The sequence below is a fragment of the Paralichthys olivaceus genome, chromosome 7 (assembly GCF_024713975.1).
Source record: "Paralichthys olivaceus isolate ysfri-2021 chromosome 7, ASM2471397v2, whole genome shotgun sequence".
Taxonomy (NCBI): Eukaryota; Metazoa; Chordata; class Actinopteri; order Pleuronectiformes; family Paralichthyidae; genus Paralichthys; species Paralichthys olivaceus.
The window spans coordinates 17,712,029-17,740,022 of NC_091099.1; the positions used below are offsets into that span (position 1 = coordinate 17,712,029).

Sequence of the window (27,994 nt, forward strand, 5' to 3'; positions counted from 1 at the left end):
AAAAAAATCATTCTCATTCTTAGGTAACAAAAGACACAGGAAATAATATCAATTTGTTCTCTATATTTTATTCCTAGAAACACATTCTTTGAAAAACAAACATAAAACAGGACATTTAAAGTGCTATTGGACATTTTACAACAACGATATGAATATAAGAAATAAATATTGACCAGCAAAATGTCAGAGGAGCATGTTCCAGGAATGAGGTAACACGAGTGTTAGGAAATGTGAATGTATTGAGTGTTGTATCATGTAAAGAGCATCAATGCTTTTTAGGACATATACTGTATGTAATTATTTCTTCAGCTTTGCACTGCAGCGCTCTTAACACTTGATCTTAACGGCAACAGACATATTTTACACTGCAAAATACCAATTGCAATTAAAATGGACAGCTGTATTCAACACTGCACAGAATGGTTGTCTTAAACTTTTCTGATGATTATTAGAAAGAGGAGTCACAGAACCCCAGGTACATATTATGGTTTACAGTTTAAGTGGCCCAATACCTATATTTTAGGAGTCGTGGTTCAGTTTCATGAAATAAAAATTTAAATCCATAAAATATCTCAAACATCTGTGACTTTATTGTTCTAAGGGTGGCCTTAGTAAAGATATCCCTTGACACTCGGTGGCACACAAAATAAAGTATCAAGGCCACTCAGTTGATTGAGTCTGGCATTTAGCATTTTGATGTCCAAGTTGTATGAATAGTTATAAAACAACAGAGCTTAGCACCATATTATATGCGACCAATCTATAGTTCTGTCAAACAACTAAACCCTCATAATGTGAAAGAGAAGGACCTTGATAGAGGATTTATAGTGGCAAATAATTTTCTGTTTTTTCAAACGTTTTGTGATGTTTTTTTCATCCAGCACCCATCAAAAGATTTTCTTTTACTAGATGTGTATAATATTTCCATTTATTAGCAGATGGAGATGAACAAATTAACTTCAAGTCCACAAGAATTAATAACCATGCAGTATTTGCATGAAGCTCATTTTCTCAGATTATTTTAGAGCCTGCAGCATTTGTGGCTCTTTACTTGGAGCCTGTGTTACATTGAAAAGTATCGACAACGCTTTGCTATAATCCAACACTAAACACAGGAACGTGTGCAGGGTCCCGGGTTGTTGTTAACATTGCTCGCCATTTGACAACCATAAGCAAAACTCTGCTAGAAGCTATTGTCTCTGCCCTCAGCTGTGATCTGAGACTTACAATAGCAGAACCTACACAAAAGGAACCAATAACTCTACAAAAACTCAGTGGTGGGTGAACAAAACGTGAAAACAAAACAGGTTTGTGCGCCTGGACTGTTTTATGTATTAAAACAGTAAAATTAGCAATGTTTTGAAGTTCAACTATCAAAAGAAGGTGCTTGTAGTACAGGTTACTTCAACAAGAACTGGAAAAGTACTACAATCATTTCAAAGTAGACCTAAGCTTGGTGAACTGTGTAGTCAGTGCTTGTCATTCTGTGCCTGAATGTCAATTCAAATGTCACGGTTCAGATTTCACATCTGAATTAAGTGGCTTTCAGTTACCCAATCAATGCAACAGTATTGTATTCCATAAAGGCAATTTTAAGTCTTTGTATCTCAAGGTGACGTGCAGTCTGTGTACGTGGTCACCATGTTTCCTCTGCGTTGCGTCACTGTTCTGCAGTGTTGTTTTGATGCACCATTAAACCTGTTTTCAGTCTGCTTGGCGTGTCTGTCAAAAGTAAACATTCTCTCTATGTCTTCAAACATGTCATCAAAGATACCTCCTGCTCCAAAGCCTCCTTGAGATGGTCTCTTGTGTCTGCTGTGGGACTCCTTGTGGGACCTGGAGTGTTCATCAAAGTGTCTTCTGTGACGGGCGTGTCTGTTCTGGCTGTATATGTCGAAGTCTTTGAAAATGTCATCAAAGCTGAAGCTGAAAGGCTGGTGGGCTCCCTCTCTGTGTCTGGGTTGAGTCTGTCCAGTGAAGTAGGCAGAGGTGTCGCCAAACTTGTTATATTCTCTTCTTCTGGTCTCATCTGATAAAGTTTCATAAGCTGCAGGTGACAAAGGGAGAAAATGTTTTTTTGTTGTTGTCGTCTCTAGCTGTATGTCTATTTCTATGTAAGTAAACTGAAAGCAATGCAGAACTATAATACATTTTCTTGTACGTGTACATATACTTGGCCAACAAAGCAGACATTCTGATACTGATGTGGGTAAACAATGAATCTTTAAATGACGGAAAAATCAACTGTACCTTCAGCAATTTCCCTAAATCTCACTTCCGCATCCGGACTCTTGTTCTTGTCGGGGTGATACTTCATTGCAAGCCTGTGGAAGGCCTTTTTTATCTGTCTCTCAGTGGCGTCTTTGGGCACTCCCAGTATATCATAGTAGTCCTTCTTGGCAAGTATGAGCTCTGTTATCATGAGGATGCACACTGCAAATGTTATAGCAGACTGTGCAGCTGCCATGGCTCTGGTATCACCTGGAAAATGAGAACGAGAGAAAAGTTTCAATTTGTTAGAATAATTTAAGTTACAATATTGAGCGACCATTTCCAAAATTTTTTGCACCACATATTTGTGAAGGTGTTTGAACTTCAAGTTAAAACTTCAATGCTGTTTGAAACCCAGTTACAGATTAAGAGAATTTTATTTATGAAATAAATATCTTGCTGCTTTCTTCCTCCAACCAAATCCAACTTTAAATAAATTACATTTGTATTAATCAAATTAACAGAGATTCCTTTTTGTCGCAGAAATTGCAATGCTTTTGGAATGAACTTATTTTGTGTGTTCCTGTGTGGTCTGATGTGGTCTACTTTGTTTTGAACAGTTTTAGAATTATCTTGGTTAGTAAGTGTACTTCAGATTTCACAAGTTTAGGTGTAGTCTATAACTAGAGTACAAACTATATAATAAGTGTATGGCCTGTATAACTAGAGTACAGTCTATATAACTAGAGTACAGTCTATATAACGAGTGTATGGTTTATATAACTAGAGTAGTCTATATAACTAGAGTACAGTCTATGTAACTAGAGTACAGTCTATGTAACTAGAGTACAGTCTATATAACTAGAGTACAGTCTATATAACTAGTGAACAGTCTATATAACTAGAGTACAGTCTATATAACTAGTGAACAGTCTATATAACTAGAGTACAGTCTATATAACTAGAGTACAGTCTATATAACTAGTGAACAGTCTATATAACTAGAGTACAGTCTATATAACTAGTGAACAGTCTATATAACTAGAGTACAGTCTATATAACTAGAGTACAGTCTGTATAACTAGTGTACAGTCTATATAACTAGAGTACAGTCTATATAACTAGTGAACAGTCTATATAACTAGTGTACAGTCTATATAACTAGTGAACAGTCTATATAACTAGTGTACAGTCTATATAACTAGTGTACAGTCTATATAACTAGTGAACAGTCTATATAACTAGAGTACAGTCTATATAACTAGTGAACAGTCTATATAACTAGAGTACAGTCTATATAACTAGATTACAGTCTATATAACTAGAGTACAGTCTATATAACTAGTGAACAGTCTATATAACTAGAGTACAGTCTATATAACTAGAGTACAGTCTATATAACTAGATTACAGTCTATATAACTAGTGTACAGTCTATATAACTAGTGTACAGTCTATATAACTAGATTACAGTCTATATAACTAGATTACAGTCTATATAACTAGAGTACAGTCTATATAACTAGTCTATAGAGATCTATAGACTCGGGTCCCCAGAGCTCCTGTAAGTAGATGCTAACGTTATGCTCTGTCATGACATCACCTGTGACGGTGGCTAACAGCTACAGCTCAGACGCGCTCCTTCATTGTGTCACCTACCTTCGCCAGGTTTGACAGGAGAGCTGGTTGTGTTGTGTTGTGTTGCACTCACCCTGTCTGTGAGATGTTAACCGGAGTTAAACATGACGATGTGAACTTGTGTAGCTCATCGACAGATGCTAGTTAGCAGCAGCATCGTTTGCATGTATTCTTCTTCTTCGATCCTTTTCTTGTATCAGGGCATGTCGAGGCATTTCTTCCCTCTGCCGGTCAACACAGGTAATACTTCTCATCCTCCGAGTGTTTCAGCCTGTTTAACTACACACACGTAGGTTATTGGATTTATTTAGTTAAATGTCAACGAAATGAAGGTTGCAGCTGCTCTCTTTGTGAGTTCTGCCCTGAGGATTGTGATTGTTTATATTGGATCTGTCTCTCATTCAAACACAGATTTTTATTTTTCAAGCAGGTCAACAAAACTAGTTTAGTTCTCTAAAAACAAGAGGGGTTAAAATGATACATGTAATAAGTCCTTGAGCTCTGTGAAACAGATGACTCTTATTCTTGTTTCACTCTGGTTTTGTTTGTTGTTTCTCTTCTTTGTTCAATAAAATTAAATGATCTAACCATGTAGTTTTCTACATGCTTCACATTTTGTTCTCTTAGTATACACACTGTGGAATAAAGGTTCACAATAATCCTGGGATTAGAACATTTTAGTGAAGACAACAGTTTGTTTTTTAGGTGTCGCATGTCCAAGTGCACGTGTAGCGCTTCATTTGTTATTTTGAGTCCCGTCTGATGTGTGGAGGGGTGGGTATCCATTCATACTTTTTGATTCCAACACCGCCCTTCTGTGTCAGCATCGGTGTACGCCGGTTACAAATACAAGCTGCTCCTCTGCCACAGATAACGTCAGCTATCCTCAACCAATCAACAGACTCCATTTAAGGGGACAAGTGCCGGCTAGCCAATGGCAAAGCACATAGAACGTCATGTGACCATTGTTTTTCTCCTGACTGACTTGGTGATGTCACGCTTGAACTAAAGTGGCAGGTCGAGTGACACAGATTTGTTCTACGTCTTATTTGACTCCATGTTAACGTTAATGGATTTCTGCGACTCAGTGAGATGGTTACACGTTTTCCTGCTTCCATGAGACGACGACCTCAAACACAGGTATGGTTTATTTCACCCTGTGTGGCCTTTCTCAATGCTAACTCAACGAGCTGCACCACTGTGTGTGAACGAAGCTAACAGTTAGCTGCTGATGTTGAAACGTGTGGTCCTGAGTCTGTTATCTCATTGGTTCAACTCTCAGTTTGGTTCAGTTACCAAAGAGGTTTAAAAGAAACTGACTATGTGAAAGTTAAATTGATTTAACGTTTTTTATATCTCTAGTTTTATATTTTACGTTTTATTCTTGCATTGTTTTCACCTCTTTAAAAAATACAATTACATCTGCAGTGCCATCATTAATGCACAACGTTGTGTGGCTTCAGTTATTTATCTTTAACTCTGTATTTATATTTGGCTTCAATACTCTGCCTCGGTTACTGTTACTGTTACTTGTGTGTTTCAGTCACCTTACACTTAGGATATTTGTATTTCAATATCTCCTTTAGCACATACTTCTTTACAGTGACAGCTTTGCAGTAGATCTGGTGGTTAGACTTCATTTCACTGCAGTGAACTTATTCTGACCTGTTTTGACCTTTTATTATTGTTATGCTTTTGTGTTTGACTGTTTTGTGTGCTACTGGATGCCTACATTTAAAATAAAGTATCTATCTATCTATCTAAAAGCCTAGAAACCAGTTAGGAGCAGCCTTAGTGCTTTTTGTGTCACCTCATTTTCCTAATTTTTTTCCCCTTGTCCTTCTGTCATCTAAATGTCACTTTTTTTGTTGTTCATCGCCAGGTTAATGAGAAGGGAGAGCATAGACCTTATATTTCTCTGGATGTCATAAACTCTTATGACCTGACAGAATGAGTCATAGATGTACTCCAAACATCTTGGGCAAAGTAAACAGATCATATCTGTTGTGGCAAAGACATGGTGGCAAGTCAACAGCATCACTTCCATTGTTTGGTACCTCTCACTGTAGGATTCATGCACAGCAACCTGGTTGCTACAAGGCCAATCGTCTCATCTGGAAGCGCTCCCACCACCAGAGGAGCAGGGCTCGTAAAGGGTGGCCCTGTAAAGCCAACCAGGTCAGACAAAGTCTCGGACTCCACACCAGCAGCCCGTATTTGAACACGTCAGCCTCACGTTGGACGGCTGGTCTGAGCCAACACATGTCACGGGTCAGGAACACGTTGGACACAGTTTCTAAAGCTGTGAGTGGGACACACACACAACTTCTCTCCAAATTTACCAGACTAAAACCAAACTCTTTAAAGGCTTTGAACAAGGCTGAGGTCAGTGTTGAGCCAAAGCCAAAAGCTGAGGAGAGTTCAATCACAGCTACTCCTGCTCCCAACAGTGCTGCTCCTCCTTCTACAACCACTACACTCAAACCTATCATCAACTCATCCTCTGGAAGTCCCTCTGTTCCTACATCTGCTGCTGCGTGTGATACAGGTGCTACTACCTCCACTCATTCTCACAATTTCACGCCTGCGACCATTGCTGCTGCAGTTGTGACTGGGCGAGAACTTAAGGAGAGAAGAATAAAGCGTGTCGTTCCTCCTGTCAAAGCCAGTTCTTCCATTTTTAAGGCAGAGGAGCCTAAAGCTTCATTGAGCGACTTGGAGAACAACAGCACAACTCCCAAACAACCCACAGCACTTTTCCATCCCAGCACCTTTTCCGTCAGCCTGGACGAGACGTACAACTACCTGGCCAATCACATCAACACATACTTTGGCAGCAGTACAAAGACTCAGGACAAGAAAGTGGACAATGTTGACTGTCCCACTGCTTCCTCTCAGGGTCAACAAACTTTTGACCTCATGCAAGTGTCTGATAAAAGAGGCTCTGCTGCTCCGGTTACTCCTCCTTCTTCTAAGAAGGGTTTAGGACACTACCTGTCATACTCCGCTCCCACTGTACAAGCCTTCGTTGGCAGCTACATTGCTCCCCTGGTCCCCAAATTCAGGTCAGCAGAGTCCAAGGCTGCTGCAGTGGAGGAGAGGAAGATTGAGGATGCAGCAGTGAAACAGGTTGAGGCCACTGTTAGTAAGGAGCAGAAGGCCGCAGAGGAGAAAGCCAAGAAGCTTCTACTTCAAAGGGAAAAGGTACGTCTACAACAAAGCATTGATTCATAAATCATTCTCTTTGTATGAATATGAATGTGATAGTTAGCATAAATCTTTAGTAACCAGTTCTGTCAGTATCGCAAGGGTGTGGCATAGGATAATATGTAAACATTCGGTCTTTGTTTTGCAGACACAGACTCTAACTATGTGAGACATCCTCTCTGTCTATGTTGCAGGGAAAATTGATGCACTCATCATAGGTCTGCATATTATAGCAGAGTGTCTGCTGACCACGAGTTGACCAAAGCTCTTGCTTGATATATCAAATGCAGATGTGCTCCCTGAGTTCTGTTTTCCAAAATAAGACACTTGTGGAGGCAGAGATTTGTGCTTTGTGCAGGCCACGCTTTTATTTGTAACACTAAGACTTTACTTGCTATTTATTTTGTCTGCATATCTTCCAGATTATTGCCAGGGTGAGTGTGGACAATCGGACTCGGGGTCTGGTCCAGGCTCTGCACAGGGCATCAGATGTTAGGGTCTACATCAACAGGGTGGAAGACCTCAGCTACCATCTCTTGGAGTTTCCAGAGACTCGTGTTGTTGCTGTCAAGGTGAGAAATCTGAGCAGCCCTGCATTTTTTTCTCCCCTTTTTTCCCAGAATGTAAGCATCCCGAGGCTTTGTCAGCAAAATGTCTAATGCTGCATCAACTCTTACATTTGGCACAAGCTCACAGTATAAAGACAGTGTTTACTGCAGCACATTTTTTACACCTACGTACATAAGCGTGTTATATTTGGATTGAATACTAAACAGCTTTAGAATGTGAATAATGTAGATACTGGCCTTGTGCTTGTGTTTGGGAATTTTCCCACACCAGGCAAAATGTCAGTTTGTCAGCTATGGCAACATCTTATGTTATGCTCTGTTTATTGTCAGAGCCACGCAACTACAGGCAGACTGCATACTGTTGCATGTATTTATGTCTCCGCCTTATCTGTGATGGTGTGGAGAACTCTTTCCGTATTCAGCTATTTATACAAATAAGAACAAGCTGACATTTACTTGTGTGTGAGGAAGGTTAATCCTGCGTGAAAAACCAGAACAGTGTTGTGCTCAACGTATCACTGGAAGAATAATTTCCATAGCTTTTCAAATGACAACAGAAATAAAGGACATCATTGGGGTGACTGACTGACCTGAGTTTCATATATAGCACAGTCATTATGTGAGGAAAAAAAAAAGTCCTCTGACATCTCTACTATTAACTCCTGTCCCCTTATTCAGTCCATGGTAGCACCTTTAGTCAAGGTCACAGTAATATTCACCATCTCCATTCTTCTTCATGATGACTGTATCATGTGCTTTCATTTCAAGTCATTCTGATTAAATAAGAAATTTTGAAAAAATGGCCAATGTCCAGTCGGTTTGAGAGAGGCTGCAGGATCCTGAGTGTTCTGTAGGATAGAGTTGTAGCAGTGATGCTTGTGCTTTAAGCCAGCTGTCATTCATTTTTCCAATTATTAATTTTAAATTATTTTGCACTACTTGTATCATCAAACATTGTTTGAACAAGTGTTCAGTCACTTAAATATTATGATGTTTCCATTGATAAAATAACTTAGATTTATGGCATTTGGAGTCCTACCTGAATAATATGTGATGTTAACATCTCTGTGAAGGAATCTGTCAATTGTCAGATTATTTAATGTTTATTAAATCTTACATGTGAACATGTGAATTACTTGCTTCATTGTTGACATCTGCCCAGTGCTTATTTATATGCTCGACTCAAAGGTGTGTAAACTGACCTGAATAAAAATGTCCATAGCTCCAAAAAATATCCAGTTTGTAAAGTGATAAGGTAGAGCCCTCCCCTCTCCTCTCCTCCCCTCCCCTCCCCTCGTAGGTTCATGTAGATGAAAGTAGATGTGGATGTTTGTCGAACTCAAAAGAAAACTGGCAGAATATATGAGGTGCTCTATGACTGTGTGTGAAATACAAAAGAAGGTTGTTAAGACAGCAGCATGTAAAATCAATGTATACATTTTAACTGAGGACAACAACATTTAATGACTAACTAACCGAACTAGCCCTGCCATCTCACACCATGCTCTTTGCTCTTGTTATTTTTTATCTCCCACCTCCACTTTCTCTCAGTGTGCACATAATTATGATTGATTGACTGTTGTCCCTTTGCTGTGCGTGTGTTCCTCAGGAGAGGGTCATCCCTTGCCTCCTGCGTCTGAAGCAGGCCACTGACCCAGGCTTGAGGGCAGCAGTCAGAGAAGCTCTTGCTCTGGTTGGCTATCAGAAGCCTGTTAAAGGTCGAGGTATACGGATCCTTTCTATTGATGGAGGAGGTTTGAGGTACTTATTCATCTCTCTTTCTTTTATTTACTGTAAGGTTTAATTCACTGATGTCAACTCTTTTCAAAGTGGAACTAAATGGCATTTTATTCCAGCTGAGGTCATATCAGAATATAATGAAAAGCGATTCAATGCCTCTATTAGCAGTTTCAGTTATTGAAGTAGAACTGTTGAGAAACAGTAACTGTAAAAAGATAAGGATTTATGTTTATTGAGATCAGATTTCACTCTTTGAACCCAGTTCTGTTGCTCTGGTTGTTTTCCTATTATTTAGTGGCTCTGTGTGTATGTGTCTGTCTTTGTACTTTCAGGGGACTTCTCGCACTTCAGACTTTACAGAAGCTGGAAACCTTGACCGGCAAACCCATTTACAAACTGTTTGATTATATCTGTGGTGTCAGCACAGGTATGTTGTCCTCCTGCCCTAATTCTGCACGTGTGTGGATTAAAAGAGTCGCAGCACTGATCTCACACTGACCCATTTGGTGCTCTGTTCTTCTGACCTCAATTTCACCAACATACACACTCTAATGTCAACCCTGCTGCTGTGCAGTCAATGTAGGCCACGGAGGGTAACGCTGATTCAAAGTGTTTTTTATAAAAACCAACAAAGTTTATCTCTTGATTAAGTTTATCTCAGTTATCTTATTTCATTTAATAGTGTTAGGTTGGGGGGGGGGGGGTCCTTTATCTACATTTGTAGATATATATATATATATATATATGTTTTTTCCTTTGTATGCAAATGTGCCACAAGGGGGTGCTGTGGATTAGTGTCCCGTCATCTGCCACTTTTCTGTTGTCATTTCGCAGCAGATTGAGAAATGTTGATTTGGTTTCAGAGTACATTGCTCTTTAATCACCACCAGAAGTATCTGTTTGTCTCGGTTCAGTTCTCTCAGTCTTAATCGTCAACAGTTGGAGGTACTTCATTCTTAAGATTTACTGAATGCTGTCAAAGCACGATGCAATTACCCTGCTAGATCAAATCATGTCCACACATTTAAAACCCATCTGGGCCACATCTGGTCATTTTGATCACCCACATCATTCAGGTATATACCCCAGTTCTGCCCTCACAGCTCTGTGGTGCCTTGTTAATCTCATCAAAGATGCTAAACCATGGAGATGAAAGAGATGAGAAGCATTTGCCCACAGTGTTATAATCATGTTCAGGTGATGTTACTCTCAACTGTTAATAATTTAAGGAATGAGCCCTTCATCCACTCCACACCTTAAGAGCAACAGGACAATTAGCTGGATTTCAAAATATTCATTACCAAGATTACAATGTGCAGCCTTGTACATACTGAAGCTTTAAGACCTCGTGTTTCCAAAAATGTCATTTTGTATATTGGTTTATTTCTAAATCGCTGTCCCTCTTTGAACGGTTTTCCTCAGGTGCTATCCTAGGGTTCATGCTAGGTGTCTTCCAAATCCCGCTGAACGAGTGTGACGACATTTACCGGAAGTTGGGCTCAGATGTTTTTAAGCAGAACGTCATTGTCGGCACAGTGAAGATGGGCTGGAGCCACGCATTCTATGATAGTGAAGCCTGGGAGAACATCCTCAAGTCAGTTCCACTGTTGTTGTGAATGACAGCCTAAGGGGTTTATGTCTTTCTTACAATGTCAATATAGTAATGTTGTAAAGCTTTAAACCCATGATGCCTGTTTTCCAAAACATACAGTTATATAAAACTGCATAGTAGAAGTAGATAGACCTCACATGTCCTCTTTGTTTTAAAATGATTAATCTGCAAATCTGTGCTGCATGTATTTGTCAGTTATCTGTCATAGACAAGCATGAAATCAGATTATTGATATTCACTCTGATAGATGAAAAGAGAAAATTTAAACTTTCACGTGTGAAAAGTTCATTATTATAAAATATGAAAATCATTGTAGATAAGAGGCCGGTTGGAAAATTTGGATGAGTGTATTAAAATTTTGTAACCATCACTGTATGTTTAAATATGGTCAGTAGTCTTATAAAGGTCAGTAATTCTGGTAAATGGTCTAAAAGCAGAGTGGTTCGTTAAACTAATGCTGATCATAAAATGATTTCAGTTCCATTAACTCATATGCACAACTTTTGCAGAAAGGTTTCTGTAACAAGTAATCGCACTAGCCAAAATTCATAAAGCCAGAAAAAAAATCATCATCCTCTCTTCTCTTCCACAGAGAGAGAATGGGTTCTCACCTCTTGGTGGAGACTTCAAGAAACGCTGAATGCCCCAAGGTGAGCTTTGTAAGATGACCTGACTCTTTCTTCCCGCTGTTCTGGTGCTAACCTGTGAGCCTTCGCCTCATCTTGTTTACGACATAGAAAGCTCCTTTCTTGATCTCAGTTTTGTATTTTTGCTGGAAAATACACTTAAAAACTATATAAGGCAGCTGAAGAAGAGTCTGAGGTTTCATTTCTTAGCAGACTCCCCTGAGATTAAATTGATCCGTCAGCGTGTCGGTGTAGAAATTGTTCCTGCATTTTACATCTGTTGGGATTACTTTATTGTATTTTAATTTTAATTTTAATTAATCTACTTTCTATCTTATTTTAGTTTTCTACTTGTACTCTGATGCATTGTGTGTTACTGTTTCCTTGTTGTACTGTATGCCTGTGAAGCACTTTAATTGTGCTATATAAAAACAATGACATGTAAAATTTCGCCTCAACCGCATTATACTGTATGTCATTTTCGTTACCTGCAGGTGGCAGCAGTTAGCACCATTGTGAACCGGGGCACGCCACTGAAAGCTTATGTGTTCAGAAACTACAACCTGCTACCTGGGGTGCGATCACATTACCTTGGCGGCTGCCAGCACCAACTCTGGCAGGCGATCCGAGCCACGTCGGCAGCTCCTGGGTATTTTCAAGAGTTCGCCTTGGGCAATGATCTCCACCAGGTCAGTGCCATTCTCCACAATAACAGATTTCAGCTGGAGCCAGTGCCCCCTTGACCCCAACCATTTCATCTGATCTGAATTAAATCTGGAATATTGCCTGTCAGTATTTTTTACAGAAAAGGTAAAATCGTGTCAGTTGATACTCAACAGAAAGATGATACTCCATACCATGATACAGAAAAGGATGTGATGTCACACAGAATCACGATGTGAATTGTTTTACCTTGCCATGATCAATATTACCAAGAAATAGTCATGATCCTTAACTATGTGTGTTTATATAGTCACTAGTCATCAATGGAGACCCTTAAACCAGAGGTGAGGTCACTTTTTGACCTGTAACTCTGGAACCATATCACCTATCATCAAACATTCTGGACCTGGGGTCCTCAGCTAAACATCCAACTAACATAGTTTGGTCAGTTTTAGAAAATGTATTATCAGTTCTGATAAAAACACAGATTTTCTCCTGCAATGCTGTGCGAGTCCTTAGCCAATGAATGTTTAATTCAGTTACAGTGTAATGTAACTGTTAAGGCTTATTTTTTCCTTACTTATTCTCGTTTTCACACCCTCCCTCATATTCACATAGTTCTGCAGTTCTCTTCCTGAGAAATACTGGGCTTATTGTTGGTCTGCCTAATTTACATGTTGTTCAGTCTGTTGATGGTGGAGTTTGAAGGATTTTGAGAAGCCTAGTGAGAAAAATCCTTGGCACAGCGAGCAGGAGGGAGGATCTCAGTTTCCGTCTGTCAGTGTTTTTTTCCAGTCAATTACGTTTTGACAGGAAAGTGAGGGGCAGAGACACAGTGAGACACACTCAGATCTAGCTCCACTAAACAGGTATACATTAGCCATCAGTAACATAACAAACTGCTGGTCCACTCTACCATTTTACTGATCAATACGTATGGATATTTACCTTTCAAGCACACCACATCAGAGCAATAGCTGCATATTAGAAAACAAGCAGCTGGGTGGTATTTACTTCTAAACAGTTCTTTGAAAAGAGGTTAAAAGCACAAAGAATAACATCATGTAGATGCGTGCACAAGTCATAATAGATGATGGGTCACACATAGAGGAATGAATCAGTGGCAAACATTAGCCTCCTCTTCCTCTTCTGTGTGAGTGCGGACAAGAAGCAGAAAAAACATTTGCCTCTTGTGGCCTGGTACATTGCAGCACAGCTTTGCATCCCTTAGATGTCTTCTGGAACATTCAGGTGAGGGGTGCTGCCTGGGTAGAGCATGCAGGAGGCAGGACATGATCTAAATTCTGCAGTGGAAAGGACTATTTTTGTTTGCAGCACATTAAAATTGGCCAAATGCTCTCAAATTTTGTTTTTACAAGTTCATATCTTTGTCAACGTCTTCTACGTGTATGACTCCTCTTTTTCATCCGGTGATATTTGCATTCTTCCAGTTTCAAGTCTGTCAAGTGTTAGAAACGTCACAACTTACTCACTCTGAGTTTTCAGGAAATGTTCCTCCTGTGTTCTCTCTGAATTATCTGGACATTTTATTTGGTGCTTGGCTGAAAAATATCTGGAAAATGTCCAGAACAACTAACTCGAACATTTGCATTCAAATGTCAAGAAAATGACTTTAGTGCTTGTCTGAAAGCAGCTCATGTTCCTCTCCTGTTTAAGTATTCTGTTAGTGTAGCTTGTGTTTGACCTGTTGCTTCCAGATCTCAATATCACCCTGAATTTGACATTCAGAACTTAGATTTGGCGCGCAGGCACAAACACAGCGCAGATCTTGTGTGAATGAGCATGTGTTTGCTTCAAAGTCAATATCCCATGTAGACGAGCTCCCAAGCTCTTAATTGGAAGCTGTGTCGGTTGTGTTGGTGAATGGGGAAGTGCAGGAGCAGAGAATGAAAGAGACTGGTTGATGAAAAAACCCACCTGTGGTGGGAGATTCCCCCGCCTGCCATCTTGCAGGTCTCGCTCTGCTCTGAGATGCATTAATTATCCCAAATGCAGCACTTCCCTCATCTCACACACGTGTTTGACTGCTGCATCTGTGTTAGAAGGAAAAGACAGACAATCTAATTATGAGCTGCTTTTCCAACCGCTGTTAGTCAGCCGCCAGCAGGAAGCCTCATACTGCGAGAAGATGAGACGCCATCAATAGTTTAATATATTTAACACACTCGACGTGAAGTCAGTCAATGGTGTTTTATTTAAATTTATTTGAAAAGAAACTTTCACATGGAAAACAGAATGAAAATAGAAAAAACATCAGTAAGCCCTGAAGGTTGTATTTTAGCCGTGACTCGTGTTTTTCCTTGTGTGAATTTGAGCTTCAGCTCCTTTTTTTCCACTGTCTACTCTGTTATTTTTGGGACAGTTTTTACCTGTGTTCACTTTGCCTGAATATAGTCTGCTTTCAATTGTTTTGTTCTGCTTCTACAAATGATATAGCCTTCTAAAAATCAGAAACACAGATAATAGAGTATAAACATGTTCAAATAAAAGTTCAGTTAGCTTTTTTCCTATTCTTGCATGGATTTAGGATAGAATAAGATCCACATAAAGTTGGGGTGGGGGGCAATGTATGTGTTCTAGAGACAACATTTCATCAACTGCAATTTCTCAAACTCCTACTTCTTGAATTCATGATTTAACATCTTCAGAGGAAAAAAACCTTTCACAACCACATCAAAGACACAGAAACTCATAAATGTAAAATGCAATGCAGGAATTGACAAAAACTGTTTCATTTAATTAAATCAAACAGAAGTGTCTGTGATTTCAGTTTTTGCAACCAGTTTGTGAGAAATTAGATTTTTGTGAGTGATAAAGCACTTATTTGCAAATACCAATTAAAATCAGGATGAATGTCAGTTTTTAAACTTACTTAAATTTGACCCAACAGTGTAAAATCGAAGAACCCAATTAAATTACAATGAACTCTTTAATAAACCACTTCATGCAGCAATTGAACCACTTTCTCTCCGTGTGAGCTTCTGGCCAGATGCAGAGTGCCACCCAGCCTGATGACTCAATCTACTGGCTATTTGAAACCGGTCGTGAGCATAGCATGCTGTCTGTGTGATGTCAGGATTCCCTGAAGAGAGAGTCATCTCACTCTTTTGCACAAACGCCCACAGAGTTTTCCACTTAATTTAAGCTCCAAACAATCACTCTTTTGTGCTGGGAGCGCAGGAGAATCGCCGTGCCATGTGCTGAGAGAATGCTTGAGTTCTCAAGCAGCGTTTCAAGAAAGTTCTGATTGTTCGTCGATGTGTTCTGTGATTCCGCTGGAACAGAAATCTGTCTGACGGTGAACCAGAACTTTAGATTCACGCTGGGTACACTGGGGAAATTGTAACTCGGAGCAAGACCATTTGAAGCAGAGCAGCCAGGGTTTTATCAAAGCCTCGCACTTGCAACTGCAGCCATGGAGGGGATGCCTAAGCAAGGGAGGGAACAAGAGAGAAAGAGTGAAAACATAGAGATGAAGGGAGGGAGGAGGCGCATGTTCCACATTAAGCCTTTCTCAGTTATCTCTCCTCTAACGAACACAGATGTAGAGGACTTGAGGCGTTTTTACAATGGATGTCGGGGCATGCGTGGAATAGTGAGGGGGGCCCGATAATTTTTTTTTCAGCCTGGTTGCTATGGCATCTCCTGAGGCAGTGGGGAGGAATGAGCGCATGCTTCGTGCCCACTTCTGCCAACATTTGATGGGAGGCGTCGGATCAGTGGGCAATCACCCTCAGCACAACTTTTGAGAGCCACAACACGGCTTCACACTCAGCAGAAACCCTTGACACAGACAGAAATGGAGTAGGTGACAAACATCAGTCCCAAATTAATTTTATCACTAATGAATGAGAGAGGCAATGAGTCATTAATAAGTCTAGAGGTTAATGTGACAGAAAGGGCTCCAAAATATTTTGATTGTGTGTGAGAATAGAAGTAAAGGTGTCACACTAAATTAAATACCATTTCAAAAGAGCAGTTTAAGAAATCAGAACCTTTTGGGCCCCTTTCTTTCTCTCACTTATTGTAAAGGTCACTTCAGGTGAAGTTATTGGTCATATATTACACAGGTGATGGATTCAGAGAAGTGACAGAGAAGATAAAGCTGAGCTTTTAGCCACAGCCTCATTCCTGCTCTCTCTCCTCCTGAGTTAAGCCCTGAGAGCTCGGCCCTGGAGGCTGTTGGAGGACGGAGCTCAAACTTGTGAGCCATGCTGCAGACAGACTCGGGCTCTTTGTCCCCTGAGTATAAAGTCATACACATGGATTCTGTCACTGTCACATGAACTCAGTTTCCTCAACAGAGTACTCTTTTTGTTCTTTTGCTCAGAAATGTTTTCTCAGATACACTAACAGTTGCTTGGGGATTCGATCAGTCCAGTGATTATTTTGACTGGCTGCTGTAAGAAAGCTTCCCTGAATCTTCCTGTCCTGCTCACAGTGCACCACACCTCACAGACCTCTCACTCAGTGGCAGATCGAGGATTTTTCTAAATCAGGGGCCATAAAGGGGCCAGCAAGAATTTACTCATAACAATTTTAGTAATAATAATAATAACTGTATTTGTATAGCACTTATCCAAACAAAGTTACAAAGTGCTTCACAAGAAAAAAAATAAAATCCATGGCTAGAAGAAGAATAAATTATAATGAAAGGTATTCAATTCAGTTACATTTTTTGGGCCACAGAGCAGTTTAACCATCACATTTGAGCTCTGTAAGAGCTGTAATGAAAATAGTGCTGTAATGAAAATAATATCTTCAATTGTATCTTGGTGTCATCAAGTGTTTCAGCCTCTTAATCACACTAACGTTGAGAGAGGCTAAAGGTAAATCTGACGAATAAAACATTCTATTTATTTTAAACATGTCCAACATCGGTCCAGAATTCCTTGTTCAGTTAAATATACATTTTAGTCATTTTACATTGACTGTTAGCTCTAAAGCTTTAAGCAAAGCCACACATTGTTGAATATATTTTGAAAACTGTTCCTTGTAAAAGTTAATTGTGTTCTTCTAAAAAGCTTAAATTCTTAACACAACACAACACAGGGTCACTTCAGGGGCCAGTCAGCTGGGGCCAGTAGCCCCCTGGCCCTGTCCCAGGATCTGCCACTGCTGTCACTGCTGTGGCTCCAGATGAGGTTTCTTGTATTAAATCTCTTCTTTAAACCTTGCCTTACAATATATTGGTGTGTAGGTGGACGTTAAATTGCCTCTGGTGAACAGCACTGTGAACAGAGAAATTAACGTTTAAAAAAAGGTCCAGAAGAGGAATTATTATGATTGACAGAAAAAATATGCTTTCTAATATGAAGTTGTCAAATATGTAGATGAAGTCTCAAGAGAATTTAAACGGAGTAAATATGAGCGTAATGGGGTTCTGCATTAATTGCCGCAGTTTAACCTGAAGGGCTTCAGCCGTCAGAGATGACGCATTGTTTCAATAATGGCTGTACATGTGTGGTCATGAATTCTAAAAATGTGTGGGAAAAGATAACTGTGCACAGTAGATCTCAATTGCTTTGCCGGCCTGGGGGCAAAGTTGGCACTTGCACACATGGGTCCCTCGTCTATTGACAGCCTGGGAAGACGGCTTGAACCACAACGTGACCTTTGGGGCCTATAAAGGAAAAAAGGCAAAGAGGTGCAGTGGTCGTAATTGCATAATATGGCATGAAGATCTCTAACTTGACCCGGCCGCCACTTGAGAGTGACACTCAACACACTAACACCTTTGTCAGTCTCATCCTCACTGGTGACAGTCGTAGCCTTTTATGTGGATTGGACACTATTTAGGCAATTCATCTTACTCGATGAGGAGATTTATGTTTTTGATCACATAGATGGCAACTGAGGAAGCTTGTTTTTGTCTGCAAATATCATGAATAGATTTTTAAAGTATTAAGAGTGCATACAAGGTGCCTGATTATCTACTTAATGAGCGTCTCCGGAAAACATAATCAGATGTCTGTGATATATGTGCCTCCCTAATTAATCATTTGAGAGAGGGGACTCTCATTGGCAACTTCTTTTAATAAATCATGACAGAGCTCAGTGCCCCTCAGTCATGCTCTGCCAAAGTAGCCAAAGGAGAAATTGTAAAGACTACAGCTGCTCATTGGGGCTGTGATGTAAAAGCTACACCAGATGCATGTTAAGGCCTTGCCTCTTTTTAGAGTTAAGCGAGCTCTGTTCCTCTGTGCAGTGGCCACTCAAAACGACCTTCATAACAAGGCGCCGCTGAGGCTTACCCACGGGTTAGAGAGTGAGAGAGATGCGGTGGCACACAGGCTGAATGAAGAGTTGTTGAAGTTTGTTGTCCCAGCTAATGGGAGCTGACACACACTGGGGCGTGAAATGACTTTTAGTGATCACGACGATAGCACCTCGTTCCTATTCAAATCAGCACTCCTGCTTTAAGACGGCTTAAACAGGCACAATGAAGATAAGCTCCCATGAGTTAATGACAACCGCAGTGCGAGGGACCTATAAATCATGCTTGTCTTAATTTTGTTTATATTTATAACCGCTCATATAATGGAGTAGTTTATTTCAGAATATGCTGTTCGAAGTTGTTCCTTTTCAAAAATTATGTTTCAGTTTAATTGGCCATCTGAAGAAGTGAAATATGTTCCCAAAGGTGCAGGAGACCTAATTAGTAGAAAACTTGCTTTGTTTGCGAATAGAAAAAGTGGGGAGCTCATTTGTGAATCCACCATTAGACCCCGAAGGGAGAGAGCGAGGTCAGATGAGCTCTGATCCTCCAGAGTATCAACAAACAGGCTCCACCGGAATCAAGAAACGCTGTTGGAGGAAATCATAAAACCTTTCAGGAAACCTGAATTCAGATTTGCTGTTTCAAAATTGTGTTTCCTCTCAGAGTCTAGAGTTAAACTTCTGCTAGGAATGTGTCCTTTCTATGTTGTGACATTATGTTTTCCGGTTGTCTGTCCGTCCATCCTATTCTTGTGAAGATGATATCTCCAGAATGCTGAGAGAGAATCTCCTCAAATTTGGTACCAATGTTCAGTTAGATTCACAGATGAACTGTTGAGAATTTTCTGGTTACAGATAAAAAGTTAAGGTCACTGCGACCTTACAAATCACATTTATGGTCTAGTGAATGTAACAACTCAGGAACACCTTACAGGACTTTCTTCATAGGGAGTTTCATTAATCTGGCACATCCACTTGGACTCAAGGAAGACCTGATTAGAATTGTGACCTCATAAAACACATTTTTGCCTCCTGAACATGTTTTCTGATCGAGAAAGAATCTTTTCTTTTTGTTTTGTGACAAATGTTCACTTAGAATCACAGAGTAACTGATCAGACCTGGAAAAATGGAGACTGAAACTGCACTGGTTGATGCATACAAGCGCCATGCAGTATTTCTCGTTTGCACTGTGTAATTGAGTCAGTGTAAAATACAGGCAGCATTACAGCTCTAAATCCTTATAAATGGAAGTGACCTTTGCTTTGCGTCACGCTGGGTATTTGACAGATCACTTGAGTTTTTCCGTGTAGTTTGCAAAGCTCATTTGCAGTTTTTCCTAAGTAGATCAATGTTTCTAACCTCCTCATCCAAACATACAATGACCTCAAGAAACCCTTGAGTAAGACCGTGGCAGTGGACCAAATGTGGATATATTACTGAAAAAGTGTCTTTAAAGAGCCCAGGCTCTGGCATGGCAGCTTCAACATCTGCCAAACTGTTCTCACTGTATTTTTGAGAGTCTCTGACAAGAGAGCTTGTTTGGTCTTGACAGCTGTGGAAAGAGATGACGGATGCAACTTGCAGTTTCTCCTAAATAATTGATTCTTCGAAAAAGTTCTGTGCGCCACACACAAAGAAATCTCACCAGTCTTCCAGCGGCACCACAAATCTTCCTCGCTGCCACACACCAGGCTTCCCTCCAAGGGCACGACTATAATCACCGGCTCTGAATTGCTCGAGCAGGTGCACTGAAATAGAGACAAGTTATAGTATTCATCTCCCCAGCTCACAGGAGCATTGTGCAGTTGGCTTCTAATGTTACACGGCTTGGCTCTGTGCTTAAGGCCGGTCACTGTGCCTGTGAATCTTGCCCCCAGCTATCAGCACAAAGACGCCATAACTGGGCCCAGACTGCTGCCATAATTTCCACTAAGTTCAGAAAATGAAGCCACTTACGGAGCTCTGAGCGATCAGAACTGTTTCAAGCTGGGTTCATCTGTTGTTCTTTGTGGTGCAAGGCCCTCTGTGGCTCTTCTACAAGCAACTGCAATCCAGGCATTTTCTTCTCTTTTCTCTCGTTCTGGTCAGACACCCTTCTGGTGCATAATGACATGCTCAGGACAAACCTCCTCCTCAGCACTTCTTCTACTCTGCTTGGTGGCAGAGTGAAACCATCTTTGTCCACCTCAGCAGGTGAGATGGGTGCTCACACAAAAGATTCTCTGCAAAGTAAAGATTTTTAGATTATCATTTCATTACATTATCATAACAGATCTTCTTTTTTTTTTTTTTTACAAATCAAAAGAAAGTTCCTCTATCAGGCTCTTTGATTTATAGGGAATAGAGAGATTTATATTTGTAGTTTTTAGCCATTAAAGCAGTATGGATGAAATTGCAGGTTCATCATTTTTGTTCAGATTTAATATTTCAATGACTGTCCATCCAGGTTTGGTGTTAAAAGTTTGAGACATGCCTTTTACCCAGAGAATAAACTTGAGTGACTGTAGCAATTCTTAAGCCACTTTTTGACCTCAGGAACTGTCCCCTGGAACTAAGACTCCCTTCGTTTCCACCGTAAGAAACAGAGTCTCAATAGAGTTCTTGGGAAATCGTTTTACTCCGCAAAAAGTCCCTAGTCAGGAGTTATGCATTTCAGAGTACTCCAGCTTTTTTTATCAGCCACCAATTAAAAAAGCCTGTAGCTGCATATACAAGTTTTAAAATGTATGCCGTTGTCTTGCAGCCGCATTATGGAGCCACAGAGGAGAGCCTACGACTTTTGAGCGAAACCCAGGTCCCACTTTAATCTATTATTCCAAACAGTTTGGTACAGAAAATAATTTACCCCTCAGAATGAATGATAATGACTTTTAATTTTGTTGTCATCATCATGACAAAATGTGTCCATGAAAGGCCTGCAACCAACAATTATTTATATTATTGATTCATTTCCCACTCATTTAGTCAAAGTAATTTGTTTGTAAAATGTCAGAAAATGGGGAAAAATGGCATCATAAATTTCCAAAGCCCAAGGTGCATGCAAGAGTCTGGTAATGTCTGAATAATCATTCAGAACCCAAACATTCAGTTTATTGTCACAAAAGTGTAAGAAGATGTAAACTGATTAATCAGTTAAATTAGTTGCCAATTAATTTCAGTTCAATTAAGTGTAATTATTTCAGCTCTTATATCTAATATTAATACTCTTATGTCTAATATTTTAGTTTTTCACCAAATTCCTGAAAATCTGACCTTTCCATCAGCTATCAATATACTTGTGTCTATATCGGATGGATAAATGGTAAACATTATACCTTCATTCTTATACCTGCATTCTTATGCAGATGTGAGCATGCTTACTGTAGCATCTTTCCATAGCATTTCATTTTGGCTGCCTCGAAGGTATTCTTGGGTCATTACATTCAACCTTAGGAACTGAAAGAATATTTGAATGTGCCATAGTTTTCATATAGAGCTGCAATATTGCAAGTGACGAGTCATTCAAAAAGCATATGCTATTATCAGAGCTATTACTTGATGCAGTGCCTCCAGTCTAAACACAATACCCAATCTCTTTTGCAATTTATTTTCCTGGTCTTTGGGTTGATGATACAATTTTTCAGTCCATCTCCTCAGATGATTAGCAGACCTTTGCCTCTATAGGCAGCCCTTTATATTCTCCATCACGCTGTGTGCTCTCATATATTTCTATTGAATGGTTGTTAGGCTGCAACACTGCTGAAGCGCACTGTAAAGATGAAATGTTCCCTCCCCCTCTTGCCCAAAGCCTCAGTGTATATGAATCTATGTGACATACACTGCCAGAAACACAAACCCGCATTATTGTATGCCTTGACTCTAAGCAGGCATTCGCTTTCGATCAAACATGCACACTCACACTCAAATAAACAAGCACTCTTCCCCCTGGAGTGTCCCGAGACCCTTGGGGCCCCGCAACTCCAGCCCCCCAGCCTGGCCTCTTTAATGAGGACTGGCCCCTGTGTGTTTGATCCTGCTGCCAGCTCGCAGCCCTGCGGCCCCTCAGCCTCATGCCTATTCAACAATCCCCACTGCCTCAACAGTACACCCCCCCCATTGCCTTGGGTAGACTATGGATCCAAAGCAAAAGCACTCCTGGGTGGTTGTTCGATATCAAAGCCTCACTGACTGAAAATGTGAGGGGATGAAGAAAAAAACAACAATTTAGCTCGGTGCTTTGAAGACTTACCAGCAGCTCTGGAACTGCACATTGAGCTGTGCTTTTAGTTTTGTCAGATGCTCTTTAAAAATGTCATCTGTCGACTGTTAAAACCCAAGAAAGATTTGAGGTTTCGAATGCCAATTAATTGGTTTCACCAGGACTGTGGTCTTGGCATAAAGCACCATTCAAAGCCTTCTAATGTACTCTCTAACATGGCCCTTCTTCTGTTTTGTGCACAGGATGGAGGTCTGCTGATTAACAACCCCACAGCACTGGCTGTCCATGAGTGCAAGTGTTTGTGGCCTAACACGCCCTTGGAGTGTGTGGTCTCGCTTGGCACAGGTCGCTTTGAAAACCCCGGCAAGAACAACACCACCTACACGAGTCTGAAAACCAAAATCACCAATGTCATCAGCAGCGCCACCGACACTGAGGGTAAGTGACAGCTCCTGCAGAGTCTTAAAGATGCATTGTGTAATTAAGAGTTTCACAAAGCCATGTGAAACTGACCTAATTGTATCTTGAAATGTAAAGTCTAATTGTGTAAAATCTAGTTGATGTAATTTTCCTTCCTGGTTTACAAAAAAGTGTAAATACCTTGAAAAATAAACTTAAAACAGCACACTTGTGATTTTACATATAACTAGAGTGGCACTAAGTAGACCACATACCTCCACCAAGGCAACAACACACCCAATACGAAATCAAAAATTTTAATTCACTATATCCAGATTTTTATTTGGATCTGCACCGAATTCCACACACTCATAGAAATCTGTCCCCTAAACATTTTATTTCATCTAGATTCACAAATTATTCTCTGAGAAATCAAGGAAAATGTTGAATAACACCCAATCTCGCAACGTTAAAGAAAAAAAATTGAATTCCTGGATACGCCTCCTGATGTGGATCCGGACCAAAATTGAATAGGTTTTTCCCTGACCCATATTGCACTAAATTTCGTAAACTGTCCAGTTGTTTTAGATCCTGACAGACAAACAAACGCAGAAAAAACATAACCCCCATCAGTGTCAAGAGGAGAAGTAACTGTAGAAAGTAGCTGTGTGAACAGTTGTATATTGTCTTCTGTGTCTCTGAAGGACGACTTCTCACATTTGAGAAAATAATGACGAACAAGTCCTCAGGATTATCTTGCCTTGGGCTTGACGACTGTAAACTCTTAGTAGAAAGCCTGTACTAACTGGAGTTTAGCATTTCGAGAGTGTGGGTGTTTAACAAGCAGAGAGGCTCTTACAAAACCTAGTCTTGGCTGCATTATAGGAACTGCAGGATCCATTAGTGTTTTCAGCTTCGAGAGAGAATAATTCAGGATGTGTCATCTTCTGAGTCTTTCATTTTTAACTATTGATCATTCTATAAGTTCTGTCTTGTAAATCCTTAATAGATCTGCAAAAAAAGGGTCATATGTGGTTGATTTCATTTGATCAACTATACAGTAGCTCTGCCACATTATAGGTCAGTGTTCAATGAATCATAATCGTATTGTTTTTTCATTGAAATAAGTCAAAAACACTGAAACTCTACTTATTTTGTTGATGGACACAAATGTGATGTCAACAGTAATGAGCTCCACATTACATTGATGATTGGATGGCTGTAAATAGATGTTATTCAACCTAATGTCACCCTCTGGTATTGTTATACCACCACGGAGGTGACAGCCAGTGGCTGAAGGCATTATGTTTTTAGGTTGTTTGTCCGTCCATCCCTTTTTATTGTTATCTCAAGAACGCCTTGAGGGAATTTCTCTAAATCTGGGACAATTATTCACTTGGACTGAAGGATGACTTGATTTGAATTTGCAGGTCAAGGTTCAAAGTCACGTTCGACTGTTGAACATACAGTATCTCAAGTCTGCTTCTAGAGTATGACATCAAATTTTGACCAGTTGTCACTTAGACTTAAAAATGAGCACATTAGATTCTAGTGGTCAAAGGTCACAATGACCTCATCTGAGTCTGGAAAAAAAAATGTGTCTTGTTATTTTAGTTTTTCAATGTGCATTTTTTTTTCTGGTACTGAAGATTAAATCATTGCACATTTTAACCAGATAGTGATGTTTCTGCATCATTTGTTAAAGAATGAATGAGGTTCTTATGTCATTAGTGCAGAAAATGCTGTTCTGCAGCCTGACTTTGTTCCGAATACATCCCATTGTGGCCATCTACAGTGACAACCTCTTCTCACCCCTTATCACCTCTGGACACGGACACCTCTGCTATGCCTAAATTTGGCTCGGTCTCCTCCCTGTTGTTGCTGCGGTGGTACAGTGTGTGACCTAGATGCTTCTCTGTGCCGGCTTCTCCTGTATTTGGGATTAAACTCTCACCAGCCTTTTCAAAGCACTTTGTTATTTAGAAACAGCAGATTAGTAAGAATGTTTCCAAAGCTCCCGCCCTCTGCCACAGCCTCCTTCTTTGTCTCAGGTGTTTTAGTGGAGCTTTCTTTGGCAGGTTTTCCTTACTCTTGTTGAGGACAGAAGATGTCGCACCTTGTTAAGGCCTATGAGACAAATTGTGATTTGTGAATATGGGCCATTCTAATAATATTTGATTGATGATTGATGATTGATTATAAAAATCAAATAGTAAAAGTTAATAAAATACCTCCAGATGAATTACTGCCTGAGTTTCGACAGCCTCAAATGCAGCCAGTTTTAACAGAATTCTTCTGAACTGCTGTGGGAACTAACAGGACTCACAGTCAACCCAAATTCACCCCAGCTGTTTGTTTGCATTTGAACGTTGATGATATTAAACCTCTCAGATGAAAACAGCCATGACAGAGCAGCATTTCAGACATTTTCACTTGGTACAACCTCACACATTTCAGCCCCGAGCGCTTCCTCTGGAACATGTTATGCTGTCACTGCACTGACAGATAAGCTTTGACTTTACATGCCCTGTTTGCTGTTACCACAGTGTTTGAATGTTTGTGCATATTATAAAGTTAATCGTCTGTTTATAATTTTGTTTTTGTGGCCTCTCTTTCGCCTCTCTTGCTTCCCCCAGAGGTTCACGCCATGCTCGACGCCTTTCTACCTCCTGACACGTATTTCCGCTTCAATCCCTGCATGAGCCAAGAAATTTCCATGGATGAAAGCCGAGAGGAGAAGCTCAACCTGCTGCTGGACGAGGGCGTCCACTACCTGGAGAGGAACAATGAGAAGCTGAAGAAGGTAACGCGCATCCTCACCAGAGAGAAGAGCTCCGTCCAGAGGATGACGGAGTGGGCGAGGCTCAGAGCTGACATGTATAATGGTCTCTCCTTTAACTCCTCTAAGGTGTAGATCCATCGTAAGCCACCTTTACTTCACATGGAAATATGTCCTTTTATTCTAAATTGCCTAGAATAGGTCTTGTCACCATGATTAGTGTGCCAGAGTTGTTGACTCCTTGTAGCTAGACGAACATTGTGTAAACACACAAGTAGATAATGTATCGAACATGCCAACACTACCTTCCTCATCACTCACACTTTAACAGTTAGGTGAGTTTCTTTTATTTTTTTGGGGCAGAAAAAAAGCATGTTTTTACCTCTGTGGTTTGGCAGCTTTCAACTGACTGTCGCTTTCAAAGACGATGTGTCAAAGGATAGGCGGATTTGGGAAATCCCTCAGAGCCTCACAAGTAAATGCATGTTGATGATTAAAGGAAGAGTTTAACATTTTGGGGCAATGTGCGTGTTCACTACCTTGCCAAGAGTGTAGATGACGAGATCAATACCACATTCATGTCTGTACAGTGAGTATGTAGCTGTCCAAAGACTTGCAGATCGGGGATTAGGTTGATTGGAGATTTTAAATTGGCCGTAGGTGTGATTGTGAATGGTTGTTTATCTTTGTATGTTGACCCTGTGATGGACTGGCGACCGGATCAGTGTCAGCTGGGATTGGCTCCAGTTCCTCCGCGACCCTCAAAGGTTAAGCCTTATTGATACGAGATGTATGTGTGTGAGTATAAAGCTGCTAGCTTATCTTAGCACAGACTACAAATGGGGGGGGGCAGCCAGCCTGGCTCTATCCTGAGCTGTATGCACGAATCCAGTCAGGCTGAGCTAACCCAACCAGCTGTGTACAGATGTGAGACTGGTATCGACCATCGTATCTAACTTTCAGCAAAAAAACTGCATATTTAAGAAGTAAGTACATTTCCTAAATGGAAGTCAAAATTTGAATTGAATATGTGAACTAAAATGTTGATCCTCCCCTTAAAATAGCATAAAATACTGTAAGATTTTACAGTAGCATCAAAGACTGTTTTATCCCAAAGCACTTTTGAACAATTTTCTTTCCTTTGGAAAATTTGTTATGAAACCATATACATCAACCTGTGTTTGTACAGAAGAAATATGAAGATGGGATATATGTTATTTAAAAGATGTATCTGTTAAGCTTTGCCAACACATAAAAACAAGAATGTAAAGAAAGAACAAGACAGGAAAAATGAATGGTCTAATCAAGGTCAATAATTTCACAGTTGAAATGACTGAAATTTGCACATTTATTAATACGTCAACTGGTCAACTATGTGATTGCATAGTGATCGATGTAACAGCTGTACCACTTCAGTCATTACTGTATTACTCATGTTATATTTAGATTTTACGCATAAAGACAGTTTCTATGGGTGTACATTGCAAAAATTTGCTCCAATTTTGAATTCATCTGTAATTAGTGATAATAATGATGATGTATAAATAGCACATATATATATATATATATATATATATATATATAGGTATTAATACCTATCATAATGCAGTCTCCCTGTCATCATGACGTACTTGTATGTATTATTTTAGCCTGAAAAGTATTTTAGTTCAGTTGTTCCTAAAGCTTTTACCATTGTATGCTTGATTATATGGTTTTATGGATTCCCCACAGGCTATGCACATTTTCTGCTCCTTTTCAGAGTTCCCTTTGATGCCTCTTCTCAAAAGCCTCTTTCCCCCTCTCTACCTTGAAGTACTGTGTTTCTGCTGTACTATAGCGTTTATTTAAATCATACAGGTTTTAGCTGGAAGACTGACTTAAAAGAGATTTGTGCGTATTGATTTGCCATGGCTACAAATGATCCTGTTAAATTAAAAAATTTAAAAAAGCACTTTGTCTTCACAGCTAACCTGGTCAGGTACTGTTTAACTGGTCTCAGGGGACCAGGGGTGAAATGGACTCAGATATTATCCAGATTAATGTAATTCCACTGTTCTCCTGTTTGACGTTGTATGTAATTAAAACCCGTCACTGAACCTTGCTGCATCTCGC

The 27,994-nt window shown here is 40.1% G+C and overlaps 2 protein-coding genes across 4 annotated transcripts; one reads left to right on the top strand and one right to left on the bottom strand.

Moving 5' to 3' along the window:
- Positions 1–48: 48 nt before the first annotated feature.
- dnajb9a (DnaJ heat shock protein family (Hsp40) member B9a) lies at positions 49–4,071 on the bottom strand. Of its 2 annotated transcripts, none has more exons than XM_020078499.2 (3): positions 3,922–4,071; positions 2,251–2,481; positions 49–2,047 (listed from the first exon to the last, which is right to left on the bottom strand). In XM_020078499.2, the coding sequence occupies exons 2-3, from the start codon at positions 2,465–2,467 to the stop codon at positions 1,608–1,610; spliced, it is 657 nt and encodes a 218-aa protein (XP_019934058.1). In that variant the 5' UTR covers positions 2,468–2,481; positions 3,922–4,071; the 3' UTR covers positions 49–1,607. The 2 variants fall into 2 exon arrangements, with proteins under 2 accessions (XP_019934058.1, XP_069383918.1); XM_069527817.1 differs by having other exon boundaries at positions 3,870–4,049.
- A 743-nt stretch (positions 4,072–4,814) lies between these two features.
- Positions 4,815–27,978, top strand: LOC109623955 (calcium-independent phospholipase A2-gamma-like). Of its 2 annotated transcripts, none has more exons than XM_020078415.2 (10): positions 4,815–4,988; positions 5,731–7,052; positions 7,478–7,627; positions 9,234–9,385; positions 9,697–9,791; positions 10,787–10,958; positions 11,569–11,626; positions 12,097–12,291; positions 22,947–23,142; positions 25,740–27,978. In XM_020078415.2, exons 2-10 carry the CDS (start codon positions 5,799–5,801, stop codon positions 26,015–26,017), a joined length of 2,550 nt encoding a protein of 849 aa, XP_019933974.2. In that variant the 5' UTR covers positions 4,815–4,988; positions 5,731–5,798; the 3' UTR covers positions 26,018–27,978. The 2 variants fall into 2 exon arrangements, with proteins under 2 accessions (XP_019933974.2, XP_019933975.2); XM_020078416.2 differs by having other exon boundaries at positions 5,918–7,052.
- The last annotated feature ends 16 nt before the right edge of the window (positions 27,979–27,994 follow it).

What these genes read in the sequence shown, in the direction of transcription:
- dnajb9a (XM_020078499.2), bottom strand. Translation starts at nt 2,467, where the DNA reads ATGGCAGCTGCACAGTCTGCTATAACATTTGCAGTGTGCATCCTCATG. An exon ending in ATTTAGGGAAATTGCTGAAG is followed by an intron (nt 2,048 to 2,250) that starts GTACAGTTGATT and finishes TGTCACCTGCAG; the next exon opens with CTTATGAAACTTTATCAGAT.
- LOC109623955 (XM_020078415.2), top strand. Translation starts at nt 5,799, where the DNA reads ATGAGTCATAGATGTACTCCAAACATCTTGGGCAAAGTAAACAGATCA. An exon ending in TGGGCAATGATCTCCACCAG is followed by an intron (nt 12,292 to 22,946) that starts GTCAGTGCCATT and finishes TTTTGTGCACAG; the next exon opens with GATGGAGGTCTGCTGATTAA. An exon ending in CAGCGCCACCGACACTGAGG is followed by an intron (nt 23,143 to 25,739) that starts GTAAGTGACAGC and finishes TGCTTCCCCCAG; the next exon opens with AGGTTCACGCCATGCTCGAC.